This window comes from Notolepis coatsorum, assembly GCF_963971535.1.
Source record: "Notolepis coatsorum genome assembly, chromosome: 1".
Classification (NCBI taxonomy): domain Eukaryota; kingdom Metazoa; phylum Chordata; class Actinopteri; order Aulopiformes; family Paralepididae; genus Notolepis; species Notolepis coatsorum.
In genome coordinates, this window is record NC_140165.1 from 306,433,910 (window position 1) to 306,450,245 (window position 16,336).

At 45.0% G+C, this 16,336-nt stretch overlaps 1 protein-coding gene across 2 annotated transcripts in view; it reads left to right on the forward strand.

Annotated features, from left to right (window-relative positions):
* Positions 1 to 6,448: 6,448 nt before the first annotated feature.
* LOC311237078 (CD166 antigen homolog A-like) overlaps positions 6,449 to 16,336 on the forward strand; it is a 59,185-nt gene continuing 49,297 nt past the window's right edge. For both annotated transcript variants that reach the window (XM_084324885.1, XM_084324886.1), the window contains exon 1: positions 6,449 to 6,773. In XM_084324885.1, the coding sequence (XP_084181011.1) occupies positions 6,716 to 6,773 (58 nt within the window). In that variant the 5' untranslated portion in view covers positions 6,449 to 6,715. The remainder of the gene's footprint in view (positions 6,774 to 16,336) is intronic.

Genomic DNA, 16,336 nt, shown 5'->3' on the forward strand with positions numbered 1-16,336 from the left:
CACTGCTGCGGTCAGGCAAGCGCTACCGGAGTCTCATGGCTGGTACAGAGAGACTCAGAAGGAGCTTCTATCCCCCAGGCCATCAGGATGCTCGATGACTCCATGCAACACTAACCCATCCATCTACATTCATTGCACACACTCACTTTAAACACTCACCTTTAACATTCACTTTAGACACTTTATACACTTTTTAAAGGGGAACTATCTTATAAATGGCCTTTTTCAGTGTTTAGCATTGTTTCCTGGCTATGTGGACTTATATTAATAGGATCTATGTCTCTAATTCTCATATTGGCGCATTCTTCCAATTCTCCTCTCACAATATTCACCCTCACTGAACTGAGTCATCTGAAAATGTGCATATCTGTGATGTCAGAGATTTCTCAGCTGCATAATAATGTGGCCGTTGGTGTGGCAGTTGCCACCAGGCCACACAGTGGTTGGAGCCCAGCCTCAAAATGGCTTAAGATCTTGAGGTAGAAAAATGCTGTTTTTGAGTACTTGATTAGAAATACAAAACAATGAATTTTTGGAAAAAAAAACTTACAGAGGTGTTCCATAGACTCACATGAATTGTGTAAAAGTGCTCAAATAGTGAAAGAAATAGTAAAATAGTTCCCCTTTAATACTACACCATATTGTATCTATTCATTATTAAAGATTTGCACTACATCCCTACCTCATTTTGCATTCTTGCATTTTGGTTGCATTTTGTACTTTAGTTTGTACTTTAGTTTGTATATTGTATATTTTGTATAGTGTTTGTTCTTTATTCTTTTTACCTTTTTTTTACTGTATGAAGCACAATCTCAGGGGGCTCATACAGAACCAAGCATTTCACTGTAATGTACATGTACCTTATATGCGACAAATAAAACCAAACTCGAAACTTGTTTTTTTAACATCATCTGTCTCCTGACGACACTTGGGTCCACATCCTAGCCTGGTTCCTTGTTACAGTATGACCAAGCCATGACTGACCCAGTGGATGTGGCCCAGCGACTCCAAACAGCAGTCCAAGCTCAAATTACCAGTCTGTGGCCTGTTCCAGTTGCCCTTTGTTTGAGAAAAAGTGTGCTACCATTCTGTCTGTGTCTGAGCGGGAGGCATCGAGGAGACTGTCGATCCTGCGGCAAGGTCAGCTTGGTGTGTCGGGGTATTCCATCCCTCTGGAATCAAGAGTCAAGTTTCAAGTTTTCAAGTTTTGTTTTATTTGTTACATACAGTATAAGGTACATGTAGCACATTACAGTGAAATGCTTGGTTCTGTACGAGCCTCCTGCGATTGTGCTTCATACAGTAAAAAAGGTTAAAAGAATAAAGGCCAAACACTATACAAAATATACAATATACAAACTAAAGTACAACCTAAAGTACAAAGTCAAGTACAAAATGCAAACAATAAAGTACAAATGCGAGCTTTTTAAAATGCTAAAATGCTAAAATTTGGTAGGGATGTAGTGCAAATATTTTTGTACTAAATAGATACAAAAAATGTAAGGTGAGTGTTTAAAGTGAGTGTGTGCAATGAATGTAGAATGGATGGGTTTTTGATTGATTGATTGAAAATGTATTAACAGATTGCAGAATGGGTACAGTACAGTACAGCTCAATACATACAATTGTTAAGGGGATGCAGACCAGAGAAAGACTTTCGTCTTGTTTACATCAGGGTCCCCCATTTTCAATTCATCATAACATATGACATACATGACATACAGATAGACAGTACTGCTACATCTATACATTTATGACATACCAGATTTGCAAATACAGTACTGTTTGTGATACGAAAAGAGTCCAGAAAAGAGAGTATATACATTTGATGTAGAAACTGTACATTGGAGGAGGTTGGGTAGGTGGGGGGGGGGGGGGGGGGGGGGGGGGCGGGGGACTGTACATTGGGTAGGAGGGGTGGGTGGGGGACACTGTACAACTGTACAAGTAAAACTGTACATTGGAATATTGACAAGACCATACTTGGTCATTTACTGTACATTGGAGGGGGTTGTGTTAGGACATTTACAGGGGCCAGTTTCGAATTGCAGTCTCCCGTAGGTGTTTTTTGAGAGTGTTTTTGAAAGTGGGTAGTGATTCACATTATTTTACGGCTGTGGCTAGGGCGCTCCACATTGATGTGGCATAATTGCGAAACGTGTTTAGTCCCTTGTTTGAGCCGTTAGTGTCATTGAGCATCCTGATGGCCTGGGGAGAGAGAGAGAGAGAGAGAGAGAGAGAGAGAGAGAGAGAGAGAGAGAGAGAGAGAGAGAGAGAGAGAGAGAGAGAGAGAGAGAGAGAGAGATGGGGGTGGGGGGGCTCGGTGTCCACTGCCAGGTACGACGCCACAGCATCCTTCGGGGTCCCGTCCATCTCCCAGCATTCAGTGGGACAGGCCAACGCATCCCGGCTGGAGCCCAGAGTGCGGAGCTCCCGCCCGGCGGAGCCAATGCAGTTGGATGGAAGAAGGCTGTCAACCTTGGCGAGTTGGCAGTGGAGGATTCCTCACAAAAGTGGTGTTTGTACTTCGGCCAGCCCCCGCCATTTCTTTGCCACCTGTCTGCTAAAAGAGTAGAATAGAATAGAAGTACTTTATTGATCCCGAAGTAAATTCAGCTCCACTGATCGCTCACAATGAACATTCAGTTAGTCAAAAATCTAGAATAGGATAATAAGAATAAAAATAAAAAATACATAGTCAGAGATGTACATTCTAAAATAGGTAGCCTATATACATTCTAAAATATACAGTAATGTACAGTAAAATGCTAAATGTAAAATGTAAATATCCACGAAGATATACAGAGATTTACTCTGTGCTCAGTGAGGCAGGGAGGTACGAATCTCCGGATCTCCTCTCTGGTAAACAAGAATACCCTGAAGACTCTAACAGGAGCACTCATTAAAGGGTACTATTACTAAGCTTGCACCTCATGGTACCAAAGCACCTCAAAGGCCCTAAAACAAGGCTACAAACTGGTCAGACTACTGCTTGGCCTTACTCATAAAACCCACCTTACCCCTGCACATTTTGACAACCTAGGATGGCTTAGAGTAGACGACTTGCAACTTGCAATGGGCCTGGTCTACAAGATACACTACACCACTGGGATACCCATGTACATGTCGAAATACTTCCCAAAGGTCAGTGAATTCCACGACCACAACACCAGAGGGAGTTCCACAAATCATGTTAAACCCAGATTCGGCTCAAACAAGGGACTAAACACGTTTCGCAATTATGCCACAATAATGTGGAACCCACAGCTGTGAAGGAATGTAAATCCCCTCCTTCAAAACTGCTCTCAAAGAGCACCTACGGGTGGCTGCAATTAGAAACTGGCCCCTGTAAATGCCCAAATCCCACCCCCCCCACCAATGTACAATTTCTTCCCCTTCAGATGTATATATTTTTTATGATCTCTTTTTACTACACAGTTCTGTATATCTGTATGTCTTGTATGCCATAAATGTCCTGATGAATTGAAAATGGGGGACCCCGATGTAAACAAGATGAAAGTCTTTCTCTGGTCTGCATCCTCTTAGCAGTTGTTTTGTATCGAGCCGCTGTACTGTATTGTAACCATTCTGCAATCTGTTAATAAAGTTTTCAATCAAACTTCCTGTGACGTTCCGCGTTGCCTCTTGGGAGCCTGAGTATAACACTGAACGTGTACGCTATAGCTCCCGCCGGCGGATCCAATGCAGTTGGATGGAAGAAGGCAGTCATCATGGCGCGTGGCAGCAAAGGATGTTTGTACTGTGGCCAGCCCCCAGCCATTTCATTGCCACCTGCCTGCTAAAAGAGTATAGGCTCATTAGCGGAACAGGAAATACCGGTGAGCCGAATCCAACCCCCCCCCCCCCCCGCGTGATTACGAAACCTAGCCGCATTTCTCGGAGACGCTCTCTGATTGGCCGACGCCTGTTTCTACACTGGTTAAGCTTAGGCACTCTTCGAAGTTGGTTAAGGTTAGAGTTTGTCTTAGAGCGTGACGGCAAGTTCTTTCGACGGTTAAGCTTAGGCACTCTTTCGAAGTTGGTTAAGGTTAGAGTTTGTCTTAGAGCGTGACGGCAAGTTCTTTCGACGGTTAAGCTTAGGCACTCTTTCGAAGTTGGTTAAGGTTAGAGTTTGTTTTAGAGCGTGACGGCAAGTTCTTTCGACGGTTAAGCTTAGGCTTTCTTTCGAAGTTGGTTAAGGTTAGAGTTTGTCTTAGAGCATGGCGATAGAACGCCAGGTAGTTTGCAGGCTGTTTGGCGTGGAAATGGGCAAAGACACAGCTCGTCACGGATTGGGCAAGCGCGTCAGTGCCAATCAGAGAGCGTCTCCGAGAAATGCGGCTTGGTTTCGTAAGCACGCACTGTGGCCAGCCCCCAGCCATTTCATTGCCACCTGCCTGCTAAAAGAGTATAGGCTCATTAGCGGAACAGGAAATACCGGTGAGCCGAATCCAACCACCCCCCCCCCCCCCCTGCCCTGATGCGTCGTCGGCTGGGTCCCGCTTTAGGTCAACGCTTCGGATGGAAGAGTCATCGGTTCTGTCACTCACCTCCCTGCTCCACTTAACCTCAGTGTCTCTCGTAATCATCACGATCAGAGCCTCCGGGTCTCTCTTTTGGACTCCCCGTCGACTGCCGTCGTCCTGGGTCGGCCCTGGCTGGAAAAATACAACCCTCGTATCAACGGCACCGCACCATCACGGGTTGGGGTTAATTCTGCCACCAGCCTGTTGTCACGCCCCCCACTGTCCTCTCCTCGCGTGGGGGAGTTTCCCTGAACCTTGTCTACAGTCCCTCTCTGTTTATCTGAATGTCAGAAGAGAGGTGTCCAGTAAGTCGTTACACCCCACCTCACTGCCTCACCTCACCTTGCTTTACGACTGTTGTGAAATAGACCTTCTTCCTGGTCGAACCGAGCCTCCGGGTGGTCGTTTGTATTCCGTCACTATTCCAAAGAACATAGCCGTGGGCGTGGTCTTATCCGTCCATCATACTCTCCCACAGGTCTTATTTTGTTCTGTGTGGATAAGAAAGACCGGTCACTCAGACCCTCCATTGATTTCTGTGGTCTCACTAATAACATCACAGCCGGTCATATCCCCTCCTTCTCACCTCCTCTGCGTTTGAGCTTCCGCAGGGAGCCACCATCGTCTCTATAAGCATGATCTATAAGACGAAAGTATTTCTCTGGTCTGCATCCCCTTAACAATTGTATGTATTGAGCTGTACTGTACTGTACCCATTCTGCAATCTGTTAATAAAGTTTTCAATCAATCAATCAATCAATCAATCAATCAATCAATCAATCTGCACCAGACTTACCACCTAGTGGCATCAGGGAAGGAGATGAGTCGGAAACTGCTTTCGATACCCCCAGTGGTCATTAATGCACCTGCTGTGTGCCAAGCCCTCGTCAACGATGTACTCTGACTGTGACACGCTCAACCAGTTTGTGTGTTTGTCTATTTAGATGACATTCTGATCTTTATCCAAGTCTCTGTGACTGGACTCATCAGACAACCCCCCCCCCCCCCCCCTCTCTCTCTCTCTCTCTCTCTCTCTCTCTCTCTCTCTATCTATCTATCTATCTATCTATCTGTCTGTCTGTCTGTCTGTCTGTCTGTCTGTCTGTCTGTCTGTCTGTCTGTCTGTCTGTCTGTCTGTCTGTCTGTCTGTCTGTCTGTCTGTCTGTCTGTCTGTCTGTCTGTCTGTCTGTCTGTCTGTCTGTCTGTCTGCCTGTCTGTCTGTCTGTCTGTCTGTCTGTCTGTCTGCCTGTCTGTCTGTCTGTCTGTCTGTCTGTCTGTCTGTCTGTCTGTCTGTCTGTCTGTCTGTCTGTCTGTCTGTCTGTCTGTCTGTCTGTCTATGTATCTATCTATCTATCTATCTATCTATCTATCTATCTATCTATCTATCTATCTATCTATCTATCTATCTATCTATCTATCTATCTATCTATCTATCTATCTATATATCTATATATCTATCTATATATATCTATTTACATAATTATAAGAGGTTAGCAGGCCAACAGAAGAAGAGGGGTTACTGTAATACTGCTGGTCACTGTTGGCATGCTGTCTACTCTGAATAAAGTCTAACAGTGTGTGTGTGTGTGTGTGTGTGTGTGTGTGTGTGTGTGTGTGTGTGTGTGTGTGTGTGTGTGTGTGTGTGTGTGTGTGTGCGTGCGTGCGTGCGTGCGTGTGTGCGTGTGTGTGTGTGCGTGCGTGTGTGTGTGTGTGCGTGCGTGCGCGTGCGTGTGGTGTGTGTGTGTGTGTGTGTGAGAGAGAGAGAGAGAGAGAGAGAGAGAGAGAGAGAGAGAGTCATCTTGTGCTTGAGTGTGCGGGGGATGCAGGGAGGAGGAGGAGGAGGAGGAGGGGGGGTCTGCAAGGATGGGGGTCTACCAGGGACGGAGGGGGGGGACGGGGGGTGGATCTTGGGCGGAGTTGCCGCACCAACCTGCCTACAAACAGTGCGCTCTCCGTCCATTCCGACTCCCGCAGTTATACCTGTTCGCTGAAGAAGCAAGTGTGTGAGAGTGAGGCTGCAGCTTAAAAAACAACTGACTGGATTTCATTCAGGAAAAAAAAACTCCGAAGTTAGCGGGAAAATAAAAAACGACAATAATACAAAATCGACAGAAGCAGCAGCAACTCGGGCGAGTGTTTGGAAAACGTTTAAACGGAACCAAGGATCTGACTGTGTGACACTTGCAAGGATGCACTTGTTGTCCGCCTGCTGCGTGGGCTCCATGCTCGTCGCGCTCATCTTCCAAGGTATTGTCTCAAGAACCACCAGGCAGCTACTTTATTGTGTGCTGAGTTTTTAACATGGATGATTTGTTATTATTATTTTACGTGCGTTGCTTTTATGGAAATTATGATGAGGGAGATGTGGCCAGTTTCACCTTATTATGCCTCGTTATTATAAACTTAGAGAGAGGAGGAGGAGGAGGATTTGGGGCAAGGCATGGTGTGTGTGTGTGTGGAACCAGTACTCGTAATGACTCGATTATATTAGATTAAAATGTATGATCGTCATACAGCACAAGTATACAGTACAACGAAAATAAGTTTGGCATTCGATCAGAGTGCAAATGTAGCAGTAAAGTGAAATAATAATATACAATGTACATGTGGTTAAACTGGGTACAACATACAAATAAGTACCACTGAGTGCTAATCAGATGTATATTTAGCCCCTGGCTTGCACATCGCAGTCACGGAAGGGGCTAATGTACATGTACAGACTTGTAATATTAATATGTACAGTGATACAGGTGTAAAGACAGTATGGTATAGTATAGTGACAGTCATACTGGCCAGCAGCGTAACTAGTAAGCGTAGGATATACAGATATAAAGGACTACATTATCATATACTAATTATCTATAATGTAGATCATTTGAAGCGGCAATCTTAACACCTGGCTCCTAGGTGTTAAGTTTTTTTAAATTCACCACACATCTCTCGACTAACTGCTTAGTCGACTTAGTCGACTGGTGCATGTGCCACCTTTTTGTTCCTCGTGACGGAAGAGGCAATTAGGCGCATCGTCATTTGAATAATAATAATAATCACCTGGGAGCTTCGATGTTATTAATAATGCTTCTTTTTTCCCCCGTACGTTTGATATGCGGGCTAATAATATAAGTTTCAATGTTTAATTCGGGGCGTTATCTATCTATCCGAGACTCTGCGTTTTGCTCTTGTATTCCATTTGCCTTTTGGAGTATATAGTCTTTAGTCTCTACTATATAGTTTAGAAACACTTTGTCCTCAAGTGCAAGAGCTAAACTATTAGTTTTTCCTTTTAATGCAGGTGCAATTATTACATGGACGCTGGGAAATTGTTAGCTCTATTGCTGTTCAAGGGGGTGGAGGGAGTTGAAGTGGTTAATGGCTCTTCAGGGCTGGGAGTTGGGGAGGGTGGGGTGGGGTGTGTTAGTATAGTGTATATGGGTGATCTGGTTTAGGGATGGAGGGAGTTTGTAATTCTTCGTATTTTATTATTATTCATCATTATTATTATTATTATTATTATTATTATTATTGTTATACCGTTTATAGTAGTGGCTCTTCAGTTCTACAGAATCCTTAGCTCTGGATGATAGTGTGTACTATAATGCTGTATACCATATATATTTATTCTCAACCACTATATCTATATCTGTACATATCCTACTCTTACTACTAGTTACGCTGCTGGCTAGTAGTAGTCATACTCTCTCTATTTATATAATACAACTCTATATACATACATCTGATTAGCACTACACTCAGTCAGTCAGTAGTACTAACTTGTATATTCTGTACCCAGTTTAACCACCTGTACATTGTATATCACTGTTGCACTTTACTGCTACATTTGCACTCTGGTCGGATGCCACGCTTATTTTCGTTGTCCTGTACTTGTGCTGTATGTTGAGTCATCATGACAATGAATTTGAATCGTTGGTTTGTAGAAATAAGGTTAAATGGGGAAACAGAGCCTTCCTTAGCCCATCCCATGACATGATCTCCAGTTAAGAACACACGTTAGGCTTTATCTCAAATACCTGAATACAGTCCAATACAGTAGCTTGCATTGATGTGTTGTCAGTCAAGCAAACAGGTAGCAGCATGTGTTATATCGTTCAGTCTGGCCGGGCCATTTAGCAGGACTGTGCTTGGGAGTATTGCTCCCTTGGCAGGAGAGGGGGAAGAGCTCGAGTCATCTCTCTCTCTCTCTCTCTCTCTCTCTCTCTCTCTCTCTCTCTCGGACTGACTCATCAAATGACGGTGAATCCTGTCATAGTAAATTACACCGTGCCTCGCCCCGTCACTCAGGCTCCGGTGGTTTATTTGAGCTGAGTGGAAACCCGGAAAGACCTTCATAATAACAGGATGTCTTCTAAGCATTAAACCAGTTACCAGGGTGTCTTTTTGTTGTTATTTAGGACTTTCTGCTTTGAGGCAGTGCTATTAGCTGCTTTGTGTTGTGTGAGAGATTGGAGTATGATGGTTTGTCTGGCTGGACTTAATATCCCCCCCCCCCCCCCGGGCCCCGCCCCTATACCAACATTTGATGAGTAAGTCATAATGCCCTGAAGTGATGTCCAAACCATGTGTGTGTGTGTGTGTTTATTTTGCTGAAGGCCCATAATGACTTCTCCATGTGGTTACAGCTACAAGCTCTACTGTCATAATTTGAGAAATGGACATAAAATAAGATTTCGGTTATTTATCGTGTTATCTATCTCAAACGATAAGACAAAATAACACTTAGTAGTAATAGAATGCTATGTTTTCTTTCTTTCTTTTTCTCTCTCTCTGTGGCTGTGCGTTGCGTTCTGGGCAGAGAGAAAACAACAACAGCAGCTCCTTCAGGCCCCGGGGCAAAACCCTGAGCCAGAACTAGATAGAAGTGAAAAGCAGAGAGCCCCCCCGCCTCCCCCCCCCCCCCCCTGAAAGCCTTTTTAGAAGTCCAGGGAGCTGCATCTGGTTTTTGTTCCCTCCACTATCTCCGCCCATCCCCCCACTCTCGCCCCCTTTTTTTCTTGAATGGATACCACTCAGTGTGTCACAGCTGGTCTGACTTGTCAAGCAAGTGGGGCTCCTCTTTTGCTAATGGGCTAATCCTGCCCCGTGCTCTATTATGGGGTCACGTGGTTTTACATAAAATATTCGGCCCTCCTTTATTCCTTTTTCCCCCGTAACTCATTTATGTCGTGTCCTGATGTATAACGATAGAGCTAAGGAGGAGGAGGGCGTGGGCGGCTTATTGGTATTCCTGCTTTGCACGTGTGTGTGTTTTTTTTTTTTGGGGTGACTTCGTATTTGTGTGCCAGCAGCAGCGCCGCACGTCTTGTGTCTTGTTTAGAGGCAGACCTCACTAGATATTTTAACTAAGTCTGTTTGTGGTTGTGTTACCACTCTAAAAGAAGATGCTTTGACAAAACATTTTGACCCGCCGTGCGGCGGTTGAACCACAGCGACTCGAATAGGAGTCGTCGTATTACATTATCTAAAATGTAAATGTATCCGGTTTTGTTGCCGTCGTCGATCCACCTTTCCCCCGAGATAAGATTGTTCTGGTATGCACTGCAGAGGGTTTGTTTTCACAAACACTGCTACCTACAGGCAATTATAAACTATATTTAGGGAGGCTGCTAAGTCACTCACTTTAGTGGCTAATTGGGTTCTTGTCACATATTGGTTATTTACTCTGTCTTTCAGTGTGTTTCTCTCATTAAAATAGGACAGATGAAACTAGCTTCGCATGTCACACGCCATGCAACTAATTTCTTCCGCAGCTGTGCACCACTTAAGCTCACCTAGAATGGCACATTCGGACTCAAATGTCTGAATTAGATATGCATTGTCAATTGAAAGGTATCCCGGTGTCACATTGAGATGCCTTAAGATGATCTCCTTTACTTTCATTCCATAGTATGTAACACGCAAGGTACAATAGTATACATATACATTATTATTCCATGCATGATGTGACAGTGAAGTGTTGTTTTTGAGGAGATTAAATGGATTTGCATCGTAATAGTACATTGGCTTTTGTTTTGTAATGTGTTCAGCAGCAGTGTATCCAATCCTTCGTAAGGAATAGACAAAAATAAATATGTGTTTGAGTACATTCTCTGAACAATATGATATGACTTGAGGGTTCAGTATTTATTTGCTGAAATATAATAGCCAATGTTATTTATATATACTCCCCCCCCCCCCCCCCTTTCTCCCCCATCCTTGAATGCCTGTTATTAATCATTTATAGAATATTAGATTGTTGTGGTTGTGCCACCATGTTGCTGCCCAACCTCTAAACCCAAGAAGTGTTGATAAATACCAGTTTCCCTGATACCACAAGCGGTGAGGTACACGGTATGTTAACATTCAGCTGCTTTTTGAGTCATAACATGAGTCATGTCTACCTAGAAATGGCTAGAGATACTAATTGCCACCTAAAATGCCAAAACCTGTTAGAGCTATGGTTCTGGATATAGGCTACATGTGTTGTGTGCGTGTGCGTGTGTGTGTGCGTGCGTGTGTGCGCGTGTGTGCGTGTGTGTGTGTGTGTGTGTGTGTGTGTGTGTGTGTGTGTGTGTGTGTGTGTGTGTGTGTGTGTGTGTTTAAAGGGATAGTACACCACTTTGGAAGCCTAGCCCCTAACGATGTTGTCAATCAGTGTGTGTGTGTGTGTGTGTGTGTGTGCGTGTGTGTGTGTGTGTGTGTGTGTGTGTGTGTGTGTGTGTGTGTGTTTAAAGGGACAGTTCACCACTTTGGAAGCCTAGCCCCTAACGATGTTGTCAATCAGTAAGTGTGTGTGTGTGTGTGTGTGTGTGTCTGTGTGTGTGTTTAAAGCGACAGTTCACCACTTTGGAAGCCTAGCCCTCTAACGATCTCAATCAGTAAGAGTCCTTTCTCGGCTCAAGCCGTGCCGTTCTTCACACTCAATACCCGCAGCTCCGCATAGTGAGCCACAAACTAATGCAAAGTCAACGAGGGACGAGCGCCAGTGTCTGTACGCTCTCGTCTGACAAACCGAACCCTGCTTCACGACGGTGCACACACAAAATGATTTATTTTCCATCCACTTATATTTAGTTTCCTCTTGAAGCTTGGGATGAGAGCGGGGAGGCTAGAAGTCTAAACCTTTAACTACCCCACCAGACACATTTTGGTTGTGGGCGGCGGCACACTGCGGCCACAGGGCTTCATGGGAAGCTGGCGTCGCCTTCCGCTCGCTGTTTGTACAGGATCGCTGCCGTCGACCGAATGTTGACAGCCAGGCAAAAAAAAATATGATTTTGGGGGAATCCTCCTGTGTGAAAAGCCGCCACAGTCAGAAACCCAATGCGCCCGTCGTGGGAGAAGAAGCCTTGAGCCTTGTTTTTCTCCACCCTTATGTTAGTTTACGTCCATTTTGCAGTGTTATCGACTTCTCGATGCCGATCGATGTAAGCGGCCTAGCGGAGATGCTGAACCGGCCTCCGTGGCAACGCGGGGTTGAGCAGGTGGAGGAGAGCTGTTTTGTTTCTCTCTCGGCGCTGGGAGGAGATGGGGGCGGAATTGCCATAATGATCGCTGTTTGTGTGTGTGTGTGTGTTTGGGTGAGAAAGGCAGCGTCTTCCTGTATAGATCTCTACACTATCATTACAATATACTTCTGGTAAAAAGGGCACATGATTTATCCACATAATTACTAATGTTATAACCAAGAGGGGGGAGAGTGCTCGGCTCCAGAGATGATGATGATAACTAAAATAAACCGTCCCTACCTGTTGGACTCTGATATATAGGCTTTAGCCATTCAGCATGGCAAACAAATACATTCCGGTCCAATCTGTCAGTATCTATCTCTTCATAGAGTTATTCACTTGACTGAAAGAAAGTGCAGCTCACTTTTCTGGCAAGAGACCCCGAGAGACTCTTTAAGAATGCATTGTAGTTTTTTTTTTACCCCCCCCCCCCCACCACCCATTCCGAGACGCTGACATTGAAATTCATATCCGTTTCTTAAGATCCCACGTATAGGCAGACAGCGGTGAGGAAATATGCCAGCCGCGCGAACGCGCTGCATTTCCGCTCCCTAGAAAAGAGTAATTTACACACTTGCAGGACACACGGAGCGCAGAGATGTACGAGCGCCTTCGCCCGGGGAGAAAATGAAAGGGCTTGCGTGGCAAATGTAATCAGTCTCTAGCGACGGTTTTCGGGTGAAAAAAAGCCCTTTGTCCGCTTGTGACAGTTTTACACACACACACACACACACACGCGCACACATATAAGGGTATCCGTAAAACAGTTCAGAGTGAATATCAATTGTACAATGGTTGATTTACAATGGTTGAAGGGTGGGAAAGACCATGTTCTTTTTCTAGACACGACCGACACGTCTAACTAACTAAGATAAAGTGCAGATTCCGTTTTGTTACATTCTTAAAGGGTGTTTCACTTTAATACTATGTGATAGATTACAATTTCAGGTAGATATATCAGATAGGTTCCACGTGCGTGTGTGTGTGTGTGTGTGTGTGTCGGCGGGGGACATAGCACTATGATAATGTTCAAAACGGAGATGCCAACTTCTCAGTTTTTCTCTATTTATTTGTTTATCTTTCAGAGAAACTGGTTCTTCTCTCCCCTCACAGCATCCTTTCTCCTCCTGGGGGGACATAACAAAGTTGCATTGTTTCACCGTTAAGAAAACCTTAACAAAAGGGACAGAGATGACTGCTGCTTTTATGCGCCGGCCCGGCGCTCTTTCTTATGCAGGATATACCTCCATTGAGATGCACAGAGGTATTCCTGAATGACCAGCTGTGCTCTGGGACCGCTGAGCCGTTGTAACTCAGAGGCTGGACCAGAAAAAGTGCGGTTGTTCCCCTCTTTTGTCGTGATACAGCCCGCCCCCCCCCCCGACCCCCCCCACGAGTCGTCCTCAGTGGTTCCTTGTCGTGGTCTCCTGCCGACTGTATTATCAAGCGGGCTCTTCTGAAACAAACGGGTGTATGATAGTAGTAACTTCTTCCTCCCACTCCTCTCTCTCTCTCTCTCTTTGTCATGAATATGGAGGAGCAAACACACAGAGGGAACAGAGCATGCAGCTCCTGTCCCCGCATTCACTTGTGCAAAACCCCTACCGGGGGCGGGCAGGGGGGGGTGGGGGGGACTGGCGGGCAGGGGGCTGGGGGGGGTGGGTTCTACTCCTCCATACGAAAAGCCACACCCATCTTCTTTATACAGAGGCGGGGGATCTTAGTTGAAATTCCTTCCCCGTTTTTCCTGCATTTCTCTCATGACTCATTTGACTTTAATTAATGGTTTTTGAAAGCCCACCATTAACCGCGGTGGTCATGACCTGACCTCCAGGAATATTTAATGAGCGTTTACAGTGGGGGCGCGTGTGCTTGAGAAGAAAGCCTGGGGGCGGGGTGTGGTTAGCGGGGGTTAGGTGGCCTTTTGTTCTTGTAGGTCGTAATAAGGAATTTACCTTTTTTTCGTCACAATGACTGACGGTGTTTGAATAGGAGACAAAAGCAGCAATGAAGCACAATTTACCGAAAGCCCCTCGGTGGAAGGCCTCAGCAGGAGGACCTCCTGGGCCATTGGCGGGTCAAAGGTCAAACGCACCTCTTAAGTCTTAGGCCCACACTGCCCCCATAAAGTCATTATTCATCCCTGTTTACGAGAAGCAAGTGGCAGGAGTCCCCATTCCGTCAGACCTTCCTCTAACTTTGTTTTAGGTTCAGGGCAGTCAATTGAGTGGACACGGCTTTTGTTCCCGATTATGAAACATTCAAACTCGAGCCCTCCGGGGGGGGGGGACCCCAATAAAAAACGACAATCTGCCGCGTCCGTTTCTCGTGTGAATCGGGCCTCTTTGTTTGTTGGGTCAAAACGGACTTTCGCAACATCCACGTTGTCTCGCCGGCTCATACAAGCCTTCTTTTTGCAATCTTTCAGTCACGAAAACACAGCGTCGCTCCGCGAAACGTCCTCGCCCTCTGGGACAGTAGCGTCTTGTGTCTGCGCTTGACCTCCGTCTTCCCGGACGTCTTTAGGAAAGGCCTCTCCTTTATGTTCCCGCAAGTAGCACACTGTGGTGTGGTGCCCCCGGGGCGATGTGTGATGATTACACCCCGGCCCGCTTCGGGTTGAACTTGTAGGAGAGAGACTGAAGTCCTCCGTCAGTGGAAGCCTCACACACACACACCCACGGCCCGGGCGGTGGCGGCTATCTCTGGTGGTGGAGATTAAAAGGCATGTGTTGTCATTTTGTCATTGCTTTAAATCAGTGTAAAACCATGATATATATAAAAATATAAAAAAAAGATGGCGTTTCAGCACCATTACTCCCATCCCACTCACAATGTCAATAGTTCAGTGTGTGTGTGTGTATAGCCTCGAAGCGGTCTGGAGAGAACGAGACATGCTTTACAGCAGGCTCTCTCTCTCCCATCGCCTCGGATGCCTTTTTGATTTAAAGTGTTTTGCTGACGGGTGTTTTCAAAGAACAGTATTTGGTGGTGTGATGGTCGCTTTTGTGTAGCTGAGACAGTGAGAAAGTAAAGATAATGTTCACAAAGCTCGATATGAATTGAAAATGGGGGACCCTGATGTAAACAAGACAAACGTCTTTCTCTGGTCTGCATCCCCTTGACAATTGTGTGTATTGAGCCGTACTGTATTGTACCCGTTCTGCAATCTGTTAAATAAAGTTTTCATTCATTCATTCATTCATTCATTCATTCATTCATTCATTCATTCATTCATTCATTCATTCAGCTACTATCCTCATTCTCACAGTATGTTTTTGAGATCACTATTATTAGTAGTAGTAGTAGTAGTAGTAGTAGTAGTAGTAGTAGTAGTAGTAGTAGTAGTAGTAGTAGTAGTAGTAGTAGTAGTAGTAGTAGTAGTAGTAGTAATTGTAGTAGTAGTAGTGGTGGTAGTAGTAATAGTGGTAGTAGTAGAAGAAGATGTACAGTAGAAGTAGTAATTTGTAGTAGTAGTGGTGGTAGTAGTATTAGAAAATGTAGAAGTAGGAGTAGTAGTAGTAATATTAGTAGTAGTCAGTCACTCAGGGTTTGCAATTAATGGGGGCTTTGGGCAAAAAAGCTCTTGAAAATGAATCAAATGCCCTCAATAAACAGTTAAAAGAACACGCCAACATTTGGGGAAATTTGCTTACCGTCTTCTCCAGAGAGAGAGAGACAAGAAGATAGATACCAGTTTCCTCTCTGTGCGTTCAGTAGAAAGCTATCTGGCTGCACGTTAGCCTAGCTTAGCACAATGAATGGAACCGGCCATGTCCGCCTCCATTCATTGTGCTAAGCTAGGCTAACGTGCAGCCAGATAGCTTTCTACTGAACGCACAGAGAGGAAACTGGTATCTATCTTCTTGTCTCTCTCTGGAGAAGACGTTAAGCAAAAAATGCCCACGACAGTTTAATTCGATTTTCCTTTCTCTTCTTCATGTCATGAAAATATCTGGAGGCATTATCCTTAATGATCAAACATAGTAAAGTAGAATACTACAACTCATTTAACTGATAAGTGAAAGACGTGGTCTAAGGACGAGTCCCTCCCAGGGCTCGGTCCGGGGCCAATAAAGATAGGATCGGGGGGGGGGACGTAAATTAATTTGGGGACAAATTTGGGACAAGAGTCTTCAAAATTTATTATATTAATTGATTGATTAATATTCAGGCGCCTTGCTTTTCGAGTTCATCCAGACTGATCGTCATGACGTGGGCACAAAACTCGCTACAGGAGCTACGTCCATCATTATGAATAAAAGGATTTCTGTCATCTCATCAATCTCGGCGGTTCTTTCGCCATAA